A 25,199-nucleotide genomic window follows, 5' to 3' on the forward strand; every position below is an offset into this window, starting at 1 on the left:
AGTGAAATTATACATAGAACCTTTATAAAACATGCACTAAAATTTATCCCAATGGCTCACCTTTGACAAGTTTCATCGATGTGATGTAACAGATGAGAAAAAGAGACAGAAATTAGTATTAAAAACTATTCAGCCTCAGCTAGTTGCAGTGGGGTACATGCAAGATGATCAGGTGCTGCTAGGTTAAACAAGGGGAAAGTTGGCAAGATTTTACTGCCGTTGCTTGAACATTAATCTGTTGCCAATAAACTGCTGCAAAAGTGATGCAAGCTAGCATATATGACAGAACCCTTTATGAGCAGCTGCCCAACATGAAGAGCCAGTTTTGGGGGAATGGCACATGGGTCACAAATTCACAGCTGTTCTCCAAAACACTAAATGTTCTGATCATGATACTTCAGACAAGTTTGTTCTTCATCCCAGCATATGGCTGGTGGGATAAAGGTCACGTTTGATCCTGACCATCTGAACTGTTGTCTATCTGTTGAACCATATCTTTGTCTGTTGTCTGCAATGACCGAGGAACAGACACAACGTCTGCTGCTTCCAAAGCCACTTCCTGCGCTTTTAGTACTGCCAGAAAAAAAAGTATTTATGGCTGTAAAAAATTTGGAACTTACTATTTGTTGATAAGCAAATATTGCATCACAGAAACAGCCTACATATATGAAGCAAAATGATTTATGATTTGACATGATTCTAGCTTCTAGGCAGAGAACCACCTGCCAGATGAAAACAGTAGAACGCCCGTCGTGTTTCTTATAATAGCTGAAATAATGAGGAGCACAGCCTTTACTTAGTCAAAGCTGTGCACCACATCCTGCAAAAAAAAAAAAAATACCCACAACTATTAGGAGCTTTGGGGCTACAAACGCCCTTGAACAAAATGAATTATTGCCCCTGGTCTACAGTATCAGTGGTCCAGGCCTCTAGGGGCTCCACAGTACCCAGTTAGAGGTACTAAAGGTGAATGAATTTTTGTGAAAAAGACAAAGAAAAAAACAACAGCCATATTCTGGGAAATGACACTGTCCAGTTAGAGATGCTGCTGCAAGCATATAAAGAATTTCCACTTAGAATTTTACATTGACCAGCATCAATTCTTTCCAATGGTTTAAATGCAGTAACATTTTGAAAACAAAAAATGTAAGCAGATTTGTGAAGGAGGGCAAGATGGGCAGAAAGAAGGAGAGAGGCATGCAAGAATGCCAGCGACTATGATTCCCATCTGTGGTAGTTCATTCCTCTGAACCTGAGGCTTCAAGCTTCTTACCTACCATCTGGAGAAAATGTTGCTGTAATGCTGTGACAAAACAGCATTAGTGGAGGATTTGGCAGGGAGACAACTAGAACAAAAAATCACCCATGATTACCTTGTCAACACAAAAAGAACCACCCACATGAACAGCTGACAAGCCCAAGCAGTAGTTGAAAGCAAGAGACACCTTTACAACTAGCCAGCACTCACAACCTTTACATACAGTAAATGTAGTCTTGAATGCTAGGAGCTTTAAACACCGCTAATTTTTTTTAAAAGAGCAGTTGTAGCGCCTAAGCTCCTAATAGCTGGGTCATATGGTGAAGAAAAAAGCCTTGGGAAAGAAACTTAAATTTCTTTTCAAAAAAAGATACAAACTTGATGACTGATTTCTTTCCCGGACTGAAGCTTTTTCAAAGAGAAATGTCCTTTCCATTACTAGCTTTTTGTCAGTTTTGCAGAAAAACTCCAGTCCTTTTGTTTGTGGAGATTTTAAGCTGGCCTCTGAAAAGAACAAATCAATAATTAAAAGAAATATTCATCATGGTGGAAAAATGGCGCATTCAAAGTGTTCAGCTATACACCAGCCACATCTTTCTCATCAGCCAAGTGCAATATATATATATACTAAGAACCTGAAAATGTCATCAGAATCAGTGCAAATGGTTCTATTTTCAAACGTAAACAGAAGCATTTTACAAAACAAGGTTATTTATTCTTTTAGCCATAATTTTGGATGATTCAAGCAATTTGTTTTAAAAGGAAAGTGTTTTTAAATTCTTTTTACAACAAAGATTTCATCAACCACCTGGAGTTTCATCCTGTTTCAGCTCCATGATAATATTGGTACCAATGGAATCTTCAAAATGGCCAGAAAATGCAGTGCCATTAACTAGCATAACTGGCTTATCACTGGCCACACCCTAGTGAGAGTTGAAAACTTACGTGTTAAGAGACAAACTAATGAAATGACTGAATAAATTGTAATATTTGAACTAAATAATATCAATAATATTAAATTATTACATATTAGTACAGCTAATTTTTTTAACACAATGACAATGCTCTGAGGTACCAGTTTGCATACACTGCTTCTTTGGAAATTACATGAATTCTATAATTTTTATGCACATCTAGTCATTCGCATATGGATGGCATACTTGAGTGGTTCATCTTAGCTGTATCAAGATGTTAAACATTGAGATATAAAATTCAAATACCAGAATAATAAAAACAAATTTACATACAAGAAAAAAACTGAAGGTGAAGGAAGTTTTATACAAGTCAAAAGGCGCAAACAACAACCAACATTAAAAATATTAACAGTTGGAGCAAATATAGGTCATACCGGTCTTTGAAAGAAGTCCCATAATGATTGATAAACATACCAGCATCTCTACTTCTAGCTTGTCTGCATTGTGTAGCTTCATCTCATTTGTCCCCATCAGATCCACAACAACCATATATTCCTACGAGGTTAACATAAAAATGCTTTCATTAAAATTATCCAATGGCTACATTATTAAGCTACCAAATAAAGACACTGTGCTAACATTGAAACTATGTGAGCACACCAATCTAACCAAGTATAAAACAAGAAACAAAACATGCATCTCCACTCACCAGATTTAGATTTCTGTATTTTTAATAAATAGGGAAACTGTACAAAGAATCATAACTGGCCATCGGATGGAAGTGTCAGTTTATTTCTACTGTTTCTGGCACTGGTCCTCAGTATCTCTCCGCTCAGTCCCGTGGAAGAAGGTCTTACTCCTACCAGGCCCTATCAACTTGGAACGGATTACCCGACAGCCTTCGTCACAATAATTCTCTTACCACCTTTAAATCTAAACTTAGGAATTATCTTTTCAAAGTAAACTGTGATCACCTCTTGACCATGAGCGTGCATAACACGTGTTTAATTTATTTGTATGTTGTAGAAGTTAGCGTCTGTAATATGCGAATATGGGTGAATGGTTGTTGCTAATTTCATTATTAGTCTATGTATGATTTATGTAAAGCGTTAGGAGCAAATTTTTGGAAAGGCACTATATAAATCCTCATCATTTCTTCTTTGCTGCAATACATATATATCATAACGTACATTTTACACTATTTACTGTATACACGTATAACTATTTTCGTGGGCCTTATGGCAGCCATGATTTCAATTAAAATCTAAGTACTGCGATTTCTAAAGCTCAGTATTTTGTAACATCGGTAATTATAGAATACAAAATTTCACCTCTTCCCATTCGCCCGCCATTTTCTTAATCAAGCATGTGAGTGGTGTCCCTTGAAATCATCGATGGTCTGTGTTACGACTGCGACTGGAACCCACACGGACTGATACCTAGTATTAGACTTCGATCTTTGTGGAACTTTCATGCTCAGGTTATCTTATTTCACACACTTTCCGTTCCCTTCGATAAAGGTCTGGCAATGGGAGGCCTTTTAGAGCTTTCGAAGTATAGCGATCCATGTTCAGTTAGACTTGCGGACACATGGAACACATTGCCTCATGCAGCGCTGTGAACAAAGAATTACATTAAATGTACTCATTAAAACTTCTTGTCATTTTACTTATTAGTACTAGAATATACCAGGAGAGATGAGAACGAATCTGAAATTGGCACACTTAGGAAGAAGCAATGAAAAGATTTATGAAAATCAATCATAATCAGATAGTAAATTATTGCCCTCGGCTGTCACAAGGCGCGAAATGCAATAGTCGGATTTATAGGTTACGATGTAGATTTGAAAGGCATAAATTCAATAATAAACCACGTGATTTGAATTTTAGACGTAGGTTACCATTAATGTGTACTCGGGTTTCCGGGAATCTAAAAGTGTTATTCAGTTTGACTCTCTCTAGCACCAGCATCTTTTTTGCCTAAGTTCCTCTTACAAGTACCCAGGACTGACGAGAGGGGGAACAAGAGGGTCTAGTGTACTACAAGTTTGATTCTGTAACGTCATTTTTCCTCCTTTACCGATCACTCACATGTAAACAACTCTATGTTCAAGTAGTAGTGAAGATCCTAGTGCACTCGTCCTAACGTTTGCAGTCTATATTACATTACTGAATAAAATGTAGATATCGTCAATCAAATTGTAAGCATATTATTTTGTACAGGGAAATAATTTATGATTAAAATTACAAGGGGTCTGGGGAGGTCTGCCTCAGAGCCTGTGCTGGCTCTTGGCGTCCCTGCCAGCCTCTGTTACTTTTTTTTTTTACCTGTAAGTTTGATGATGTGGGTAAATAGTATTGGCAACTAACTGCTTCCTAGCTTATGTAAAAAGTCCTCTAGCCCAAATACAACACGCATTGAAATAGGTACAGTTTTTGATGAGTCTTCAAGGTCTGTTTCTATTTTCCTTACAATGAGATTTAATTGTTATTGTACCTTGAGATGATATTCTCAGCATCTAAGATTTCATTTGTTTAAAAATATATGAAGTTGACCAAATTATTTGTTTCATCAGACATGATGTCAGAAGATGTCATCAAACCAGAGATGCTTTCATACACCATAGTCAGTGAGGTACATGTGCAAAACCTACAATGTGCAAAGACTCTGGAATTGCCTGACGTTAGAGTGAAAACAGAGATCCCTGAAGAAAGTGGTTCCGGCAAAGGATCCCAGCACATGAGTGACATGACTTTTATGGAAGATGCAGGTAATTACTATGGACTAGAGGATTTTGCAGACAATAGCTTTATAAACATCAAAAGTGAAACTCAGGAAGATATGACCCTTTCATCTTTTGCTGTGACAGGTACTGTTGGGATGACACAAAGCCAGTGGACAGGATTGCCTGAAAGAGACCTACCAGAGCTATTGATAGACAAGATAAAAGAAGAAGGTGATGAGGACGTAGGTACAGTCCAGCTGACAACTGGGGAAACATACAGAATTAAGAGGTGTCTGTCACCAACAGCACTTGAAAGTGATAGCCGTCGTCCTCGCAGTGCTCAGGTAATATCTAGTTCCTAGGCACAATGCACAGTTAGCAGTTGGTATTTATTATAGCTTACACATAGAAGTATTCTTACCATACCCAACACCAAAAAATTGTGGACAATATTTTACAACTCATTGTCTGTTGCACAAATTTTGTGTGAAACTGTTTTCAAAAGATAATATAACAGATAAATAAAATCTACCAAATTAAACTAGTTCCACTAATAAGTTTTTAAAGCACCACCATCAACCATTAAATCAAATGTTAAAGAAGTAACAAAACTAAAAGTGGCAAGAAATAACAGTGATGTCAGTATAAGTGATAACTCTTGCCCAAAATAATCTGTCTATCCACACTAATCTCACAATGATAAAATGATATAAAATCTGTTATAGGTTATTCAGCATGACATGACAGCGTGCTCACAAATGGCTGATCAACAGCACACAACTGACTTCTTGGCCCTGTTTGGAACAGATAATATGATGCTTCAAGAAGTCACTGATATGGAACAAAATGTTTTGATTCCTGGAAAGTGTGAAGATTTTGACAAAGATATAGAAAGAAACGAGTTTGCTTATCAACAACTAAAGGGCTCAAAAAATGACATCAGTGATGGTGAAGCAATGTCTAGAAATCATTTAGATTCTTCTCCAGGTACTTCCAGAAAGTTCAGCCAAGTGAGTTCAGCTGAGGATGACTCCTCCAAGTATGGAACCAAGTGGACTGACGATCTTCGCTGTTACCCTATTGTGCCACCATTCACAGGTGAACCTGGGTTAAAATGCTTACAAAAACTTGGAGTGGCGCCATCTCCTTTGTCTTTTTTCCAGTTGTTTATTACAGATGATGTTGTGAAAACTATTATGGAGGAGACAAATCGCTATGCTATACAGTCTGTAAAGAGAAGCAGTCAAATAATAATCAAAAGGCCAGAAATATTATAGCACAATGGACTCCAACTTCAGAATTCGAAATAAAATGTTTTCTTGCCATTTGTTTGCACATGGGTCTTGTCCATTTACGCAGAATTGATGACTACTGGAGTGATTCGTCTTCCTTGAAGACTGTATATGCAAGATCACTGATGAAAAGAGATAGGTTCAAAGCCATTCTCGCCTTTCTGCACTTAAATGATAATGATGCTTTAATTGCTGCAGGTGAGGAAGGGCATGACACCCTCCATAAAATCCGGCCTGTCTATGACCATCTTCGTTGTGTCTTTAAATCTTTGTATGTTCCCGAGCAGGACATTTCTATCCGTGAGATTATCTGCCCTTGGAAAGGAAGGGGTGAAATGAATGCATGTAGAATGGATGCCCCATCAGAGTGTGGCATGCAGATTCATGAAATGTGTGAAAACAGTTCTGGTTATATATACGACTTTGAAGTGCAGGCAGGAGAGCGAGGAGAAAGCACTTCGTCAGCGGCAGTTTGTTATCGACTTCTGACCCCCTTGAAAAACAAAGGATACACTGTTTTTATGGGTAGCTACTATTGCTGCCCTGCTCTAGCTGAAAAGTTGGCTAGTGAGGACATCATGGTTGTGGGAATTTGCTGCAAGGACAGACTAGGGATGCCTGAAGACCTGCAGCAGTCTGTTCTCCAGACCGGGGAACAGATGTACCGCAGAAAAGGACAGATGCTGGCACTCAAGTGGCATCAGGATAACGATGTGTATATGCTCACTACCATGCACAGGCCGGTCATGGTGCATGTCAAATCTGGCACACAAGATGGAATACAGCCTGCAGCACTTGTCAGCTTCACAAAGAACATGGCTGGTGTAGACAGAAACAGTGAGGTCTTTGGTTTCATGCCAGCATACTGCCACACTTTGAAGTGGTGGAAAAAACTTTTTTTCTACCTTCTCGCCCTTACTGTCATGCAAGCCCACACACTGCACAGCAAGTACCTCAAGACAAAAAGCCAGAAACCTTGGCTTGTGGACCGATTCTGGAAACATCTTCTGGAAGAGATGGAGGTTGCTTATAAATAATAATGATGTACCTCTTCACACCAGTATTTCAAACTACACGGAAAACTTGCCAGCAGCAGCAAAAAGAGAGGATTTATAAAGATGCAAAGTTTGCTACATGACAACAAAAGAAATTCCAGGCCACAATGAAAAGTATACCCCATATCGGTGTGCATCGTGTACTTCAGCACCATGCTTCAAAGTATGGCACACCAAAAACAAACACCACTAAGATACCAAGTAGTGCTGTGGTTCCATGCCATGGAAGAGAATGAGTGCAGTTTTTATGTTTTCAGATGCTGTATTTTTGTTGTAGAAACCTAGTGTTTCTATGAAATTCAGAAGGTAAAAAGTCCATAGCCTAGTAGCCAGAAGAACAATGAAAGTAGGCATGACATGTGTTAAAGCTTCTCTTTTACCTTTTCTGGTCATTCAGTTTTCTTTATCAGGGTTTATATTCATGGACCATGTTTACCCTACCTGTTATCCTACCTAAGGTGGATAGATCAGGGAACTGGAGGTAGTATCTAAAACCCAATATTCATGGACAGTGTAAACCTATCCAAATTGTTTACCAGCCAGCATTTATTGGAGGTGTGTCATTCTCATAACTTCCTATTACCTAGAGTATATGTGGCAGAGATCATGATTGAAGATAAAAAGGTAAAACAAAAGGTAAAAAGGTAAAATAATTTTCCCTTCATGTCTCAGGATTTTCTGTTCATATGCATAACTTAAAACATAAAGGTTGTTTCAAGTTCCAAATATTGTATTTGCATAATTGGTACTATTTAGTAAGAATAAATAAATTGGACATTTCTGTGATATCTTGTTATTTTTTTCATGCCGCTTTTAACTGCATTCACAATCCCACCCTTAGTTCTGGACTTTCTGAAGTTTGTGAATGAGGTATTGTAGACAGCCAGCAAGAAGAGAGTTGGAGTAGTCTAGTTTTGACAGAACAAATAAGCACATGAAAATTTTGGTGGTTGAGATGGACAATATTGTGAATAGAGCTGATCTTCCAGAGTTTATAGTATGCATAATGACAGACGTGATAAACATACTTATCAAGATTCAAGTCACCAGACATTATGTAACCTTAGAGTAACACAAGGAACATCGGCATCACCTACTGGAACGAACACGGGCATAGAAGGGTAAACTCTGGGTCTCCTCTTTGAAAAAAATAAAAGCTGTTTTTTCGTCATTTAGTTTTAACTTGTTGTGGGTTATCCATTGTCTAATATCAGAAATATAATCTTGGATTCTCTAGATAGCAGTGTGTACCTGAGAAGGAGAACAGCTGAGTGTCATCAGCAAAGGATTGATCAGATATAGAGTGAGATTGAATTAGCGTAGTAAGTGGCTTAGTGTACATGATAAAGAGGATGGGACCAAGTACTAACCTAGAGGGGTACTCCTGAGGAAATAGTGGAGTCCATGGTTAAGGGTAGGCTTTTTTTAAAAAAAAAAAAAAACAGCAGTTTCACAAAGGCTGTTTTGAAGGTAGGAAGATTCCAGAGAACAAGCTATCGTTTACTATATCTGTGAGGGCAGGAAGTTGGACATCGAGACGATCTACCAATCTACCAGTAGTTGGGTGCAAACTGGGTCCAGTGGACAATTTGTGGATTTTGTTTGGAATATGATGGTCCTAAAACTCACTTTCCGAGATCGACTGCAAAGAAGCAAAGGAGCACTTTGGCCTTGCAAGATCGTCGACGAGGTTAGCAATAGCTGAAGGGTGCACAGCAGTTGATCAAGTTTAGCCTGGATGTCAAGAATCTTTTGGACAAAAAACTTGAAAGGCTCGGGCAGTAAAACAGGTGTAATGACTGTGGACATTTGCAGCCCAACAGGTGGTTGCAGGTCATAAACAGGCTCCTACTCGACGAACAAGTACTGATGTGAGCGCGAAGGAATGCAGTTTTGGCAGAATAAGCATTTGTTTATAGACAGTCAACCCAGACATACTCCACTACCTCTCAGCTCGTCGACGCTCTGCCTTAGCTCTCCGCAGCTCAACACGAAGCTGAGGTACCATGGTGCGTGTTTGTTGGGATGAACTTGGGTACACACAGCAGGAGCGTGGGCCTCCAGCATGGAGCGGAGAACAAGCCACAAGCCTGTCAGCAAAGGTTGAGGGGCAGAGGATCAGTTTGGTTCCCAAGTCATCACGAAGCATTGACATGTCCATGTCACGACGACGGTGCAGAGTGCGAAACACTGGTGTCGGTGCTGGGCGACTGGCTGACAGATCAAACCGCACACAATAATGATGTGAAAAGAGTACATTTGAGACAGTAACCACATGTATGACATTGTCAACAGGCCTGTGCACCACCCAATCCAGAACATGATTTATTATTTTTTTCACATAAGTGGACTGGGTAAACCGGAAGACATTGAGCAAGTCCGTGATCCTTTTGGTACACAGATGGACTTCTTTTGTTTTTTGTTTATTTTATTTATTTATTATATTTTATTTTGTCAAAATGGACATTGAAATCACCTACGACAACATATATGCCACTGTGCCTGTTGCAGTGGTCAAGCAGATCGTAAAATTCTGACAGAAACATGTCAGTCATGTGTAGCATGTGTGTAGACACTGTAAATACATCGAACTCTTCAGTCAGGAGGAGGTATGAGTGTACTAATTAAATAGTCATGATCATTAGCTATAATTAAAGTATTTTCATTGCACAACCACAAACAGAAAATTGTGCATCAGGGGAAAATGTTTTGTTACTATATGCTCTATCTCCTCTAAAAACTTTCTTATTATGAACATACAGACTCCAAACAGTTGTTTTGCTTTGCTTTTCATTGTGGCAGAGCATATATAGTTTTCGTTCACCTAACTAGTAAAAGGCGGATTGTGGCGACTCAAGAGGACAGCAGTCCCAGGAAGGCTGGTATTGTACATGTTGCAAAAGTGTTAACACGCTGTGGCTAAACTACATCTTCACCAGAGCAGGCTAATTTTTAAGCAGATAATTTTATGTCCCATGAATTAAGATTCCCCACGCCTGTATTACAGACTGGTCTGATAAGAGTGGGGAAAACCTAAATGGCGATTGAAGTATTTTAGTGGTGTTATATTTATTGCTGTGAAGAGGACAGCAACTGGATGAGGGCCTAGCAAGTGGGACCTGTTACCTGTGACGATCAACAGGTAGCTTATTTACATCGTGTGCATGCCTGATAAAGATATCGTCCTCATTTCTTCACTCACGGGGGCATGCTCCAAACTATAATCGTGATTAATTCTAGTCATTAAAGTTATGAAGTTAAAGGTTACTGATCTTGGATTGTATTTCAGGATAAGCACTCGTGCGCGCCATTAAATCTTGCATACAGTGTTCATAGCTGTATCACTCCTGTGTGTGTGTGTGCGCATGTGTGCACATTGCGTGTTGTTTTACATTTGGAGCAAATGTTCAGCAAAATATCTGAATAACTGTCACAGAGCGCACAACTACATGTAAACTGTTAAACAAAAGGAGAGAGAGAGTTCAGAGCTCAAACAGACGACTGCTAAGAGACCTTTATTACTTTCTTCAATATGAAGTGTTATAACTGCTTGTGATGCAGTCTACTGATAATTTGTTTACCACCGCTATCAATGAAATACGGGAAAACAAAGGTCTTCCCACTCGCTACAAAGCTAATCTGACATTTTTAAGCGTTATGTACACAGTGGGAGGTGAATTCGTGGGGCTGCTGGGAATTTCCACTGGTGGCCCACTGGATATCGAAGGACACTCCTTTTAGTTCATCTTCCTGTTGTTTGTTGCTTTTAAGAGGTGAGGAGCACCACTGAAGTTACCAATAATATCTGTTTCAAACTTTGTCACACATTCTAAACTGCGTCATTCCTACATCTTTTTCAACAGTCACGAAGTATTCGAGTAGAGAACCTGTGTTGGGTGTGTAAGCTCCTTTTACGCAACATTTTCTGGAAAATTGTGGTCTCATATGCCTCATAAAGTACATCTATTTCTCTTGCTCGAGAATAGCCATAGATGTGCTGTTAATCGTTTGTTTGGTAGTGGACTACCTCTGCAGGACGATAGTGTTTGCAGACTGTACCGCTATATTGTTATATGTCAGGCTTATATGTATTTTCTTGTGTACAGCAGTAAGAGCAAGGGCAAGGGTGGCTGCAGGAAAACCTTTAACAGGATCATCAGAAAAACAACATCTTTTCTAACCGTCGCAGGTAGGTCGGATTGATCTCAGAATGGCATAGGTAGGAAAGATAATCTAGGAAACTGTACACGGAACTGATGGTCTCCATTTACAAGTCAATTCTGTCACTGCTAAACAACAAAAGTAGTTCTGGGAGGGTACGCTTTTTTACCGTCATTTCCCAACCTGAAATAATAGTTACACAACCAAAGTTTGTTAAGTTTGTAACCAGTAGCAGTGTCAATTAAGCTTTGGCTAATATTCAAAACGTAAACTGTAAAGAATTCAAAACTCATGAACAGTTTGACCCCAACCCGTCACCTGTCCAAGTTAACATGGAGGTCGACATTGCCTGCGGTCAACCTTCGCAGAACGAGGCAGAAGTCAAGCCGAGTAGTCAGAAGAGTGGCACTCAGGTCTGTACATCACTGGCTGGTCACCGTGTGTCTGTGACTGACGAGTGAATAAATATTACTGGACAACAACCACTTACATTAAACATAACACAAATAGTAACAACAACGACGACAATGATACTGATTATGGCTACGACAGTAATACATTCTTTAAACATATAAATGGCACATGTATATAAATTTATAGATGAATTATATATAAACTATACAATTCATTTACTTAATGAAAACGATATTAAATTATGAATTATTCAATAGACAGAAAGCACAAAAGAAAGGAAATGTTAAGAGAGGAAGGAAAGTAAAAAAGAAACAGTGAGGAAGAAAATAAGAAGTAGGCGGGTATTGGTACAAACACCAGGTCATGTGTTTTGAACTCTGGCATATTCAATAAAACTATTTAGAGAACCATCTCTGAACAAGCCGAAGCATTCTTCCTGGAGTGGGTCGAGAACGCGTTCCCTGATCTCGACTCTCGCGCCTACTTCCTGCCTCCTGTCTACTTCAACCGCGTGCCGATGAGCAGTGAGACTCTTGCTGGTGAACAAGTTTATGTTGTGCAACAAGCTCCTGGAAAAGCTAGCCAGGTCAGCAAGTCTCCTAGTCGTCAGCTGGTCCGCATCCAGGACAGTGACATCAGAGACGACGCAGCGATGCAACGACTTTTCTTATGTCTGCAGAAGATGGCTGATAAAGAGAAAGAAATTTTCTTTGCAATGAGTCAGCTTTCTTTTGGCGACTATCTGGGTGAACCGTGTTACGCTGCAGCCATTGCTCAGCTACCCCGCTCGTCCACCCTGAATTCCTCTCTGCCAGGTAACTCGAAAGAGGGCGACTTCGACATGCTTGTTATTCACAGACTTCATGGATTTGTCATCTTCGAAGTGAAATGTTTCGGGGACAACATTAAAACGCTGAACATGTCACAGCAAACAATAAACACTAACATTAGAAAGAAGCTGAAGGAGGCCGCATCACAGCTGGACAAGGCGAAGGCCATGTTGTCCCACCTGGTGTCCGACATCGCACCCGGCCTGCGCATCACCAAGACGATGGCGTTTCCTAACCTCACGGTCAAACAGGTGCAACAGGCCATCGCTGGCGAACAAGAACTGGAACAGGTAAGAATCGCAGTTACTGTTTCTTCCCTTGTCACGATCTTTAAAAGAAATTTTTGAACCCAGTTATGATAAATAGGAATACCATCAAAAAGGGAAACAACCATATCTGATCGTCAAAAGGTTGTTTTGTTCCCAGTTCCACTCGTTCTGAATTTTCATATTCATTTCTTATTTGATTAACTTGTGCAGCGTGGTAGAGTTTATATACATGCTGATAAAGTTATGAAAATAGAAGGCTTTGTTTAATATTGTGAGGTTAAAAAAACTTGTTGTTTCTGGTGTAAATTTTGCATAGATTCTGTAAAAGTAATATTAACGACGTAGTAAAAACAATACGCAGAAAAAGTCTAAACTGACAATATTCTGTTTGGTGATAAAAGATAAAAAGATAAAGCTAGTCCTGTGGCCCTGTGGTCATAGGCACATATTTCAAAAGTGCTTGTGACAGCTGTGCAGACCTTTTCCGCTGCATAACCTTCCCTAGCCATCTCTGGGATCAGACTAACTTCCCAGACGACAATGACGACTATGAAAGTTTGTATCAGACACTACACAAAAGTACGGCTCCGACACAAGCTGCATAAACTGAGCTGCTTGAATGTTATCTGTAGAGAAACTCCAGAGCAATCGTACAGCTCAGCAGTAGGAGTGTCTATCCTGTTCTTTTACAGGATCTGTGCAGGTGCCTAGGGACATCTGATCCTAAGGTCATTACGGACCTTTGTGTCTGGTCTGATGATTTGTTTGAGCCCAAGAGTGTGGAGGAAACCACTGACGATGCGAAATTTAAAAGCTGGTGGCAGCGTCGTGTGAGTGCGCTTGGGCTTGACAGTCACATGACCTTTGACACATACAAGAAAATTGTGGCCAGGTGAGAGAATAAGGATACTTGGTACAAAGTCTGACAGCTGTGAACATCCATCATTTTTTTATTAAAAAAATAGCAACCCCTCCCCGCCACCACCACTACAAAATTCCCAGTAGAGCAACGTACAAAAAGACTGGAGGAAACAACAAAAAAAGAACGTTATCTGACGTAGCAGTCACATATCTTCCCACTAGGTGTGCAAGATTGACATTGAAGGTATAGTGGGGGTGCAATTTTCTTACTGGGTACAACTCAATGCAGTGGACTGTTTCCCCACAACGCGGATAAATACACCCATTTTGTTCTCGAGATACACACCTACAAACATCACCACGCACAGAAAAAGGATTAAACTCTGTCGTTGAGGCGTATCCATGAACAGGTGGGTTCTCTTTCCGTGCGTGTCAGCTTGTATGTACACTGGTATCTCGAGAATGGAGACACTCTATGCTTCCATACAGACATTGCAGCTAGATGCTAATCAGTTCTAAACTACACAGCGGAGCATATCAATATTTAGCGGTCCACAGAATTCACAATATAATTGCATTTGCAGCCTTTGTCTGCGATTTGTCATTGTTTTACATGTAACTTTGTGGTTTAACTGTATTAGGTTCTGTGGTCCGGCTACAACGGTGACTGTGCAATGCATCTCTCTCCACGCCGGTGCCTAAAGACCCTTGGCGAAGGTTCCAGCTTCACTGGAGAATGTTACGCTCAGTTAACACTGTTCCCGGAGCAAGTGGACTTGCTTAGCTCGGCTGCTCGGAGGGTCTTTCTTGCTGGGCCACCTGGTACAGGCAAAAGCCTCTTGCTGCAGGTGATGGGTACAGAATGGCTGCGTCACGGCAACACTGTCCACATTGTGGTTACATGCAAGGAGAGCTATGCGGCATGCAGACTGCTGCATCATGAGCTGCAGATAGCGCTGAACAAATTCACGCCAACACAGCCAGCACCACCAGCGACATCCACCAGTGTACACCTCCATCGCTATGATTTTCACAAGAAGGAAGAAATAGAAAAAGCCGTGAGAGACTTGACACAGGCGGCTAGTGGAGGGCTACTGCACGTCATCGCTGATGAAGTGGGGCCTGACTGGTAAATTGTTTTCAAAAGATATACTTAAACTGCAGATTTCTGTGACTTGCTATAATCCAAGAGTTAAGTAGGCGAGTCAAAAAGTGAAGTCTCATAGCCAAGCGTGTCATAGGGACAGTGAACGAACCTCTCTATCTAGCCCCGGATGTGTGTAGATGACCTGATGACTGCCGATACCAACGCTTAGTTTGCGAAATTTTCCGCTGTCTGTCTCGGCGAGCTTAAACCATGAATATGACGAAAGCTTTGTGCACACCAGCCTTGTTCTAGTAGCTAACTGGAAGAAATAGTCTGCAAGCAACTCAGAAGGCTAATAGGGAGAGTTAGAACACGGAGAAAGCGAAAAGAAGCAGAGAGATAAAAAGCGACGAAAATCGTCGCAAAACTCAGGCGTCGTTTGAACTTGCGCAACAATAATACTGCAGCTGAAGGGGGTTCAGTGATAAGTGATTTGGTCATTTTATGAATTAAGTAAGTAGTATGAGTGGTATAAACGTTTAATTGTTTTCACCGATAGACAGTGTTTATATTCTCTGTTAAAATACTTGTCTGTGACAGGGGATGGCACTTCCGCAATTTCTGCGACAAGCTGCTGATACAAATCCCTAAACTCCATTTCTGGGCGGCATGCTGTTACGATAGACACGCTCACAAGAGCTGGCAGGTGGAATACATGACCCGCTCTCTTCGCTCTCCGCCCGTCGTCAGGCGGGAAATCGAGCTGGACGCGACAATTATCAAACTGAAGGATGTCAAACCGTATGATCAGGGTGAAGGACTTGAATATACAGACGGCCCGGGCGTAAAAACTGTGTATCATTACGGTGAGGGTCATTCACTGGGGTTCATCGAGGACTGCGTCAAGTGCGGTGAGGAGGTGGCCAGAATCCTGCACAGTCTCCGAGTCGATACTGCGGTGGTTTCAGGTAGGCAGTAAGTGGGATACACCAGTCTGTCAATGAACAGTTAAATACATAATCAAATCAAATCAAACTTTATTGTCTGTCGAGGAAACCCAAGACAGAAATTTTTCTTTGCTCACCAACACATATATAATATGACGGGCACTCATACAGACATTTAAACACACACTCGCACCTAGATATTCTCACACACAAATAGATAACATTCACAGGCAGGGTGATGGCTGGTAATGGATGTCGGCACCCTCTTCTCTTCAGTCTGTGTTTGATTCCTCCTCTAGATCCTCTCAGTTTCTTTTATCTTTTCCCTCCTTTGCCGGAATGTCACTTGAATAGAAATCAAATCAAGTTGAAAACGTGAAGGACGAAAGTGAACTGGGTATCACAATATAACATTCTTTGGCAGATCCATCTCTGAGTCAGCTATGGTTTTGGATTGAATAGATCTGCTAGGTAGGGGCGACAGACTGATTCACAGAAGGTGATGTTGTCAGCCAGAGTCCTGATTGGCCTCAAATGTAGTTTGTTTCTGATATTGGTAGGGGCGACAGATCCATTCACTGAAGCAAGGTGATTTTATCAGCCAGAGAGACCTGGTTGGCCTCATATATATATATTGTTTCTGATATATTCTCTAGATCAAACGAGTGTAAAACTAACGGTTGCGCCGCCATTTGTAATGGTCGCGGTTTGGCAAGAGCAAAATTCTCAAGTACAGGGACACTCACACACAGGAATACGATACCTCACAGTCAGACGTATTTCAGTACCACTTATGTCCATTCATGCACGAGTTGAAGGAACCAAAATTCCCGTAGAAATCCAAAACAAGTCAAAAACGTACAGAACGAAAGTGAGCCGGGGTCAAGCCACAGAGTAGCGTCCCCTGATTCCCAATAATGAATAAGTGAACAGAGCAAAAAAAAAAACTCTTTCTATGTGTGGTGTGAGTGTGCGTGAGAGAGAGAATAATATTTCTGACAAGAGGCATTGAATGTTCACAGCAAATATCACACCGACACCTACGCCAGGCGGCGCCACTACCAGCAGAATTCGGTGGAGAGACGTGCTGGTGTTGTCTCGGGACCCTGTGAATGACAACTGGGGATTTCTGACCGGGCTGAGACAGACAAATGTTCCAGTGAAAGTGGTGACAACTGATGCTGATATTGACGATGTGGTCACAGCCAACAGTAAGGATGACGTGGTGTGGGTAGCAGATGGCGGTCAGATTCGTGGTCTGGAGAGACCGGTTATTGTGGCTCTGTGGAATGTTGTAAACACTTTCGTTCGACTTCACATCATTGCCCGATGTTCATCACAACTTGTGCGGGTCTCCCACTGCTCTGCCCCTGAAGAATCGAGCCAACAACACCAACAACAGCAGCAGCAGCAGCAGCAACAACAATAACAACCTATAAAGTTCAGCATCATGACCAAGATATATATTTTTAAGTTCTGCTGAAATCTGTCAACCATCCAAGGTCAACTAAACTTAAGAAAAGGGGAAAGCTACATAAAATTTACCAGGAATGTCCAGAAGCTAAAAAAAAAAATTGCAAAATGTACCGTCGATCGCCAGTTTCATCCAGACGTGAGGTAATCTGATCAATGATTGTGATTACATAATATAATCACAATGTTGTTTTCTTATTACCAGACGTCTATTGCTACAGTCAAACCTAGTTGCGTGTCATATTTGTTGAGGTTGTTTTTGGACTGGATGATCGCTACATCAGTTATCCTTAAAATGTCAGCCTTTGATACCCCCGTAAAGTTCACCGTTTAACAGCGACTTTTGTATTGAGGAGTAATTACAGTGATAATTAAAGTTCCACGTGTTTACATTGTGGATGGCTAGTGACTGCACCTCTTACAGCTCTAGCTTTCAAAGCCAACTTGAAGTGACGTAGCCCTGAAATGTCTGTAACGTGATTATCTTGCCATCAAGTTTCAGATGACTTTACTGGTTATAGCTTCTTGCTTTTTGTGTGATTTTCTTTTTCTTTTTTTTTTAAAGTTTGGATAAATCTTTGTAGAGGTTACCATTCCATCGCTACTTTATTACATGTACAAATCAAAATATCAAGCTGAACTTATGTTGGCGTTATGCAGAACATCTTTGTTAAAGTAATGTAAATAGTCATTTTTTTGTGATACATTAACAAATGTAAGAATTTATACTTGTCTTTGGCCAAGGTACATGTAGATGAAATATAAAAAAAAACCCACACTTTTTGGAGTAAAGAACCTTTTTTTATTCAACAGTTAGAGTCAAACTCAGCTCATAGCAAATACTAACACCAAAGAAACGCAAACTTCATGGCAAGGCTTCCTTATCTATCACTAAAAACTGAAGGTAACTCAAACTTTAGTCACAAGAGGGAGATCACCACAGACGCCACCTCACACCTACACCTGTGAACTGACCTGCATTATCAAGGTTGACTGTTGAATCTGTTCTAGGAGCATGATTTGCCTCAGATTTGCCTGTGGTTGATGTTTACCGTCAGGTGAGGAAAACAAGCTGGTCAGTGGTCACAGGGAGCTTGCTGGTCGGAGAGCTCATTACTCAGTGCTCATTGTCTCCCTTGACCTGCAGCGGCTTGTCATGTGAAGGGGAGTGAAGTCAGCGACTGACGGTTGCTGTGAGTTTTGTTCACGAGTCTGATACTTGCCACAGTAACATACATGAAATCTGGTTACATAGTGTTCACAGAGGAATAAATAAAATACAGGAAATATTACAGATCACATCACCCACATGAAGATAGGTATAAATAAGATCTCAAGTTTCTTGCAGACATGAGTAGATCATGGCGGAAAAGCGTGAAGGTAGCTTGGTAAGCTGTGAACAAGTAGACAATGAACTTTAGTCTGGGAACCTCACACTGAAAGATCGTGCATCAACAATTATTCAGAATCTTGCAGAACAGATTCGTTAAAACCCACTCAGTGTAAACCAGAATGTGAAAAAAGCCTTTACCAGTAATAACACAAGACCGAAAGATGTGGTGGCATGAAAAAAAAGGCCACACACACACACACACACACTCACACACACGACAGCACAAATTCATAATTATCATTATATTAAATTAATTTAATTAGTACTAGCAAATTTAGAAATGTCACAGCTCAAGATACAACCTTGAAACCTGTACAACTATCACATTTAGCAGTCAAAATACCCATAAAAACTTTCATAATTATTTATATCTTGGTAAGGCTAAACTAAGTGCAAACTTATTTTCAACTGGTGCAATGATTTTGAAGTTAGCGACTCCCTACGAGATACAAACCATAAAACATCGCAACTCTCATCAACGACTAGCGAGGACGTCAACACCTTGTTCGCAGCGCCACAGTATGGCAACGTGTGCTCAAAACTGTGGCCTTCATTGAGAACTGTGAGGTCAATCTATCTTAGCCCTTAGTGGAAAAATAATCCCAGCACATTTATGTGACACATTAATGATGATGATGGGGCCTGTTAAGAGTGGGCTTGAGAGAAACTTTGATCGTAAAGGTAAAGGTTGTTCCATGACCTTTTCTTAGGAGGTTATGTTGTTAGAGACTTTACTTTTCTCGTGGTCAGCTTTACATGAGCATCTACTTTCCCTCGCTGTCTTCTCTTCCCTATCCCGCTTTGGAATCAGGAACCCATTCCCGCCAGCTGAGTAGACTGGAGGGAAGTGAGCTGCGCTACACGGGTATCGAACCATGTTGACTACTCAGTTTGGACACCAGTGATCTAACCACGCGGCCACCCGCTGCCCCGTGAAATCTCGTTTGGTTAGTGCACTGGTAGAATGATCTTGATTATTATTAGAGAAATCACCATGATACATGATACAAGAAGCTAATAATAAGTGAACAAATACAAATAAGTTAGTACATTGTAGTGTTCGCATGCCCATGTGACGTATGTTCTTTTAATGCCGAAAGATGAAAACGAGAGTCTTGTTGACGAAGCTAACGAGGGGAGACGATGACAAGCTGTGACGTACAGCGGGACATGTGGTGAAGACGAGCTGACACCCCCTCGCCCAGACACACGATGACTTTTCTCTCCAGACCCCGCACGTCGTCTCCACGCGCCAGCCACACCACGTCACTACGGGCCGTGGCCACGTCCTCGATGTCGTCCTTCTTCGTCACCACCCGCACGTGGAAGCCGAAGTCTCGCAGCCCCTTCAGCACGCGCACGCTGCTGGTGTCGCTGACGTCACGGAAAGAACACAGCACCAGCACGTCCTTGGACATCAGGCTGCTCCCTGTTAACAGTCCACAACATTTTCTTTGTGAATTCCTGGTGAAAAAGACTTGTTTATCAAGTGTCTATGTGTATGAGTGTTTATGAGTGTCTGAAGCAACTCGAAGCAAATTTGAGAAGAGTTGGACACACCTACCATCAACACCAACCCGGAGCTCGCGAAGTATTCTGGCCACTCCCTGTCCGCACTGGACACAGGTTAGTGGCGATGACCCAGAGTGACCCCGACCTCGGTGGTACAGATTGCGCACAGGGGGACCGTCCGTGTGGTCGGGAACTTCCCGCTCGCTGTAGTCCCTCACCAGGCGGTCCACGACGATCTGCCCCGCCACCTTCACCTCCCTGACCACGGCTGGCGGGGAGCGGAGGGGTCTGGTCAGATACTCCAGCTGCCAGTCGGAGGAGACGTGTTCACTGTAACAGCTTGCCGCCCACAGGTGAAGATTGGGAACCTGCGTCAGCAGCTTGTCGCACATCATCCGGAACTTGTCGGAGCTTTGGGAAACAACAGCGGGAACAGAGACGAGTGTTGAATTTTGTCTTCTAGTACTGATGTTTGTAGTACAGAAACAAAGATCAGACATTTTTAAATAACATTATTTAAATTAACTGCTTTGCTTGCTGCCAGCTGGGTGCACCAGCAGTTTACATGCCAAACAACTTACATCATCCCCGCTTCATCAACGATGACGTACAACGTTTCTTCCAGCGCAGCTTTCGTCAAGTCCCTGACAACCTCCTCCACGTCCTCCTTGGCCAAGTCGAACTGCAGCAAGTGTAGTCGGTCAGGGTTAGCCCGTCCTCTCAAACGAGTGCTTACGGTCTGCTGCAGAACGTGCAGCAGCATGCAGCACGCGGCACGGCTCTCCTCCCACGTACTCACGACGTAGACGTGGTGGCCACGTCGCAGCCATTCTGTGCCCATCAGCTGCAGTACCACGGTCTTGCCCGTGCCCGGCGGTCCGGATAGAAAAACTCTGGGAGGCGCCGTGTTGAGCAGGAGGACCTGCTCCGGGAAGAGGGTTATCTGGGCGTAGCACTCTCCTGTCAGGGACACGGCCTGAGCCAGGGTCTTGACACAGCGACGTGGGGTATATGCAGGGCACTGTCACCGTGGTCGCTGGACCGCAGAACCTGTTGCAACAAAATGTAAGACACACGAACTCAGTTTAGCAATGATGCTAGTTAACATGAGCTTTCTGCATTCTAATCATTCATTATTCTATAAATTAAGGAGCTGAGACTACCTAGCCACCAGTTTCTTGTAAATCTCCGAGGTCATGTGACTGTCAGGCCCAGGACTAGTCACACGGTGCTGCCACCACTCCCCGAGTTCCCGCAGCACATCGTCATTGACATCACTTGGTGTGTCAGGGTTAGACAGCTGGTCCGAGCACAGACACAGTCTAGTCAAGGCAGTGGGGTCCACTGTGCCCAAACATCGACACAGCTCCTGAAAATGTAACACACACTCTTCAGACTTAAAGCAAGATGGCGATGGAGCAAAAGACTGATACAATTATTGTTTTAAAAGCATAGTTCATCTCTAATTTCGAAATTATTAGAAGAGTTCCTTAAAACATCTCAGAAAACGCTAAGAAGCGAGAAACGATGACATTATTTTGTTTTCACAAACCGTTATTACACTACAGGATAATCCTCTCACCTGAGTGAGTTGTGGGTCGCTAGCGATGGCCTGTTGCACCTGTGTGGCCGTGAGGTTAGGAAACGCCATCGTCTTGGTGATACGCAGGTGGGGATCGATGTCGGACACCAGGTGGGACAACATGGTCTCCGCCTTGTCCAGCTGTGACACCGCCTGCTTGAGCTTATTGCCAATGCTCTCATGTAGCTCCTGCTCTGTCATGTGAGAAACTTTTTCTCCGATAGCCTTCACCTCGCAGACGACAAAGCCATACTCTCGGTGAATAAGAATAATATCGAAGTCGCCATATTTCCATTGCCGGGGTTTGTCTGCAGGGAGAGTTTTAGGCAAAGGCATTTGAGCAGCTGCAGCAGAATAACAAGGTTCCCCCAGGTAGTCTCCGAACTGAAGCTGGGTCAATGCAACCAAAGTTTCATTGTTTTTGTTGGCCATTTCTCGCAAACAGAGGAAAACCCGCTGCATGGCGCCATCATCTCTGACGTCACTTTGCTGGACAGGAGAAGGTCGAGGAGTGGGAACCTGGTCGGAGGTGGGTGATCGTTTTGATGACCGAGTGTCCTGAGTGGCATTGGTAGGCGCTTCTTGGAGGACGAGGACGTCCATGCTAGCAACTATCTCCCTGGTCATCGGCACTCGGTTGACGTAGACAGGAGGCAAGAAGTAGGCGGAGGAGTCGAGATCAGGAAACGCCTCCAGAACCCATTCAAGCCAGAAAGCTTCAGCTTGGGCTGTGATCATCTCCTGTGCCAATATCTTGTATGTGTAAATACATGTGCTGTCATTCTACAATAACAATTACAATAATGATAATAATAACCGTTTGAATTCTCATTATTTCCTGCAGCAGTCAGATGGGTGGATGGGTGGCCGGTTGATGAAGTACATGAAAAAAAAAATATAAAGTGAATTAGTGGCTGGTTTACTTCTTCTGTCTCCGCCCTACCTACCTGAGCACCTGTGGTTCGGTTGATGAGCCTGACTGTGTCCTCGATTTGACTGCGAGAGCCTCTGATGACGACGATCTTCGTGCCCTGCACGGGTGAGGGGTCAGGGTCCAGCTGTACCTGGGCGCCTGTTTTCTTTTGGATCTCTTCTAATGGTGATGGATTTCCTTCTTTTCAATAATAAAAAAATGTGATGAAAAAGATTTAAATAAATTAAAATAGTAACATTTTCAACAAAGTCTATAAAGTTTGTAAAGTATATAAACACCGCAATGCTGGTAATAAACAGTTGCCAATGAAAAATCTTTTACAAGGCTGGCCACAAGTGTTTGTAGATTAGAAAAAAAACAGATGTAAGACAGACACACCTGAGGTTGTAAGAAGAGCGGCTTCTTTATCTGTCACTGCATGCTTGTAGCATTCTTGGTGATTATCTCCTACGGTAGATGGCGGCTGTGCACCTTCCCGAGTTTCCCGTCTTGACAAACCCAAGGCCTAAAGTCAGGACAAAAAAAGTTGCACGGAACTTATTCATTACATGTACTCTCTAAATTTTCCTGTTCAGTGTTGCGTATAGTCTGGTCGGCATTGACAGCGGAAGAGTGTTTCACTATACACCATTGTATTTACGAGAAAAATGGATTTGACTCATCCGGACACTGTCCCAACATGACCAAGGGAAGAAAAATGAGAAAAAACAGGAATCAGATGATGATGGTGATGGCTGGACGATGATCGGATGATAGATGATGGTTTGATGATGGTGGGGATGGATGGATGACAGTGGTGGATAGATGGATGGATGATGGTGGTGTGACTTACTAAAATAGTTTTTGATTATATACAATAATTTCATGCATTAAAAATGAAAGATCTATATTTTCTAAGCCACTCTTCACTCAAATTTTTTTTTAATGGAGGGTGTAGAGGGTACATTGTTATGTCCCTGTTCTGACCCTGAAGGAGGCAAGAACTATGATGAGTGGCGTTCTCTCGATGACTGCCTATCAATACACATCATACTAGACATTTAACACAGACTAAATGACTAATGTTTATATGTCTTGCATCGAATACATTAGCTCTTCCATTACATATCGATTATTTATTTCCTACAATCTAATTTATTAATACATTTAATAGAAAAGATTTGGCAAAACAGATATCTCAAATACACTCAAATAAGTGTCATAGCTCAGCATACAATTTTTTCATGTGTAACAAGAATGTTTTCATCCACAAAGAAGGAGCTTTCAAACTTTGTCATTATCTTTAAGACATTTTTCTTTAAAGACTTCAAGGAAATTGAAGGCTAGTTACATTTGCTTAGAAGAGTTTAGATAATCATGACTTAACATGAGACTGTGTGGTAGTAAGAATGAGAGAGAGAGAGAGAGAGCACCATTGCAAAACAATTGCTAAATTATAAAAGTGTATGGCATCATTTTAACATCCTTTTAAAAATGTTTCTGATGTACTACATCTTAGACATCAGGCATTCACTGGCATCCTTAGACTGACATCATATGCTCCATTCTGACATCTTGATGGTGCATCCTTGGTTCACAATGCCAGCTGTCTACATTTCTACAAGTTTCATTGAAAGATTCATTTATTCACTGTTATCTGATTAGACTGGGTTAACTCTCACAGTGCTGTGAACTTTAATGAGCATGTGAACAAAGCTGTGAGATCAGACTGTCAATGAAGTAAGAGAACAGAAGATACAGCAGAATGGTGCAAGAAAATGGAGATGAAAGAATTAGTTAATGCATGGGATGTATACTACAGTTTATATATACATGAATATAGTTATTTACTTTTCAAAATTGTTTGTGCATAATTGCTTAATTTGGTCCGAAAATTAGTACAGGAAAATAATAAAGTATGCAGGCTTTCTGCAATAAATGACATTTAAGAACGTTGGTAATGACTGCTGCTACCTGTGCACTGAGAGAAAGTTTTGTTATCATGATGTCTAACATATTTATAACATTCCACACTAGCCCACCACATTTGTGACATGCTGTAATATTTCTTTAATGTTTAAATTATGAGACAGCGGCTTGTTGAATGCAGGACACACGTGTGACACATTGGCTGGTGACAAAAGTCTCACCTGTTTAGGGGCAGAGGATGGAGCCCCGGACATGGCGGCAGTTGCTAACGTGGATCAGACTTTTTTTTCTCTGTCATCCGATTTTTTTAAGCCCAAGCTCTCCTCAAAGGCTGGAGAGACACCTGCACCACCAAATCCAACATTTCTTTTACTTATTGTGCTTTAACCAAATAATCTATTCATACCATGATGGTTACAAATGCTAGTTCAGAATTAGTACACCTTCATCTGAACTACTTATATAGTTGTCTAACTTAAATTTAATTACAGATGTACGTGATTTCGAACAAACAGTATGTACAACCTACACTCAATTTTCAACTCTATCCTTGATTATTAAAGAAAGCAGCTGCAGATGATTTC

At 41.5% G+C, this 25,199-nt stretch overlaps 3 protein-coding genes across 5 annotated transcripts; 1 reads left to right on the forward strand and 2 right to left on the reverse strand.

The window, feature by feature from the left end:
• Positions 1 to 2: 2 nt before the first annotated feature.
• Positions 3 to 3,557, reverse strand: LOC112573298 (general transcription factor 3C polypeptide 6-like). Its single transcript, XM_025253528.1, has 5 exons — positions 3,504 to 3,557; positions 2,647 to 2,727; positions 2,067 to 2,181; positions 1,637 to 1,762; positions 3 to 573 (listed from the first exon to the last, which is right to left on the reverse strand). Exons 1-5 carry the CDS (start codon positions 3,522 to 3,524, stop codon positions 446 to 448), a joined length of 471 nt encoding a protein of 156 aa, XP_025109313.1. The 5' UTR covers positions 3,525 to 3,557; the 3' UTR covers positions 3 to 445.
• On the forward strand, positions 3,547 to 8,014 carry LOC112573297 (piggyBac transposable element-derived protein 4-like). Of its 3 annotated transcripts, none has more exons than XM_025253525.1 (4): positions 3,547 to 3,652; positions 4,748 to 4,942; positions 5,042 to 5,241; positions 5,623 to 8,014. In XM_025253525.1, exon 4 carries the CDS (start codon positions 6,234 to 6,236, stop codon positions 7,224 to 7,226), a length of 993 nt encoding a protein of 330 aa, XP_025109310.1. In that variant the 5' UTR covers positions 3,547 to 3,652; positions 4,748 to 4,942; positions 5,042 to 5,241; positions 5,623 to 6,233; the 3' UTR covers positions 7,227 to 8,014. The 3 variants fall into 3 exon arrangements, with proteins under 3 accessions (XP_025109310.1, XP_025109311.1, XP_025109312.1); XM_025253526.1 differs by lacking the exon at positions 3,547 to 3,652 and adding an exon at positions 3,907 to 4,264; XM_025253527.1 differs by lacking the exon at positions 3,547 to 3,652 and adding an exon at positions 3,907 to 4,264 and having other exon boundaries at positions 5,623 to 6,223.
• A 12,826-nt stretch (positions 8,015 to 20,840) lies between these two features.
• Positions 20,841 to 24,979, reverse strand: LOC112574356. The gene is made up of 6 exons (XM_025255373.1): positions 24,837 to 24,979; positions 23,086 to 23,212; positions 22,721 to 22,884; positions 21,774 to 22,514; positions 21,355 to 21,560; positions 20,841 to 21,241 (listed from the first exon to the last, which is right to left on the reverse strand). Exons 1-6 carry the CDS (start codon positions 24,867 to 24,869, stop codon positions 20,899 to 20,901), a joined length of 1,614 nt encoding a protein of 537 aa, XP_025111158.1. The 5' UTR covers positions 24,870 to 24,979; the 3' UTR covers positions 20,841 to 20,898.
• Positions 24,980 to 25,199: the final 220 nt, after the last annotated feature.

Source organism: Pomacea canaliculata, linkage group LG10 (assembly GCF_003073045.1).
Source record: "Pomacea canaliculata isolate SZHN2017 linkage group LG10, ASM307304v1, whole genome shotgun sequence".
NCBI classification, from domain to species: domain Eukaryota; kingdom Metazoa; phylum Mollusca; class Gastropoda; order Architaenioglossa; family Ampullariidae; genus Pomacea; species Pomacea canaliculata.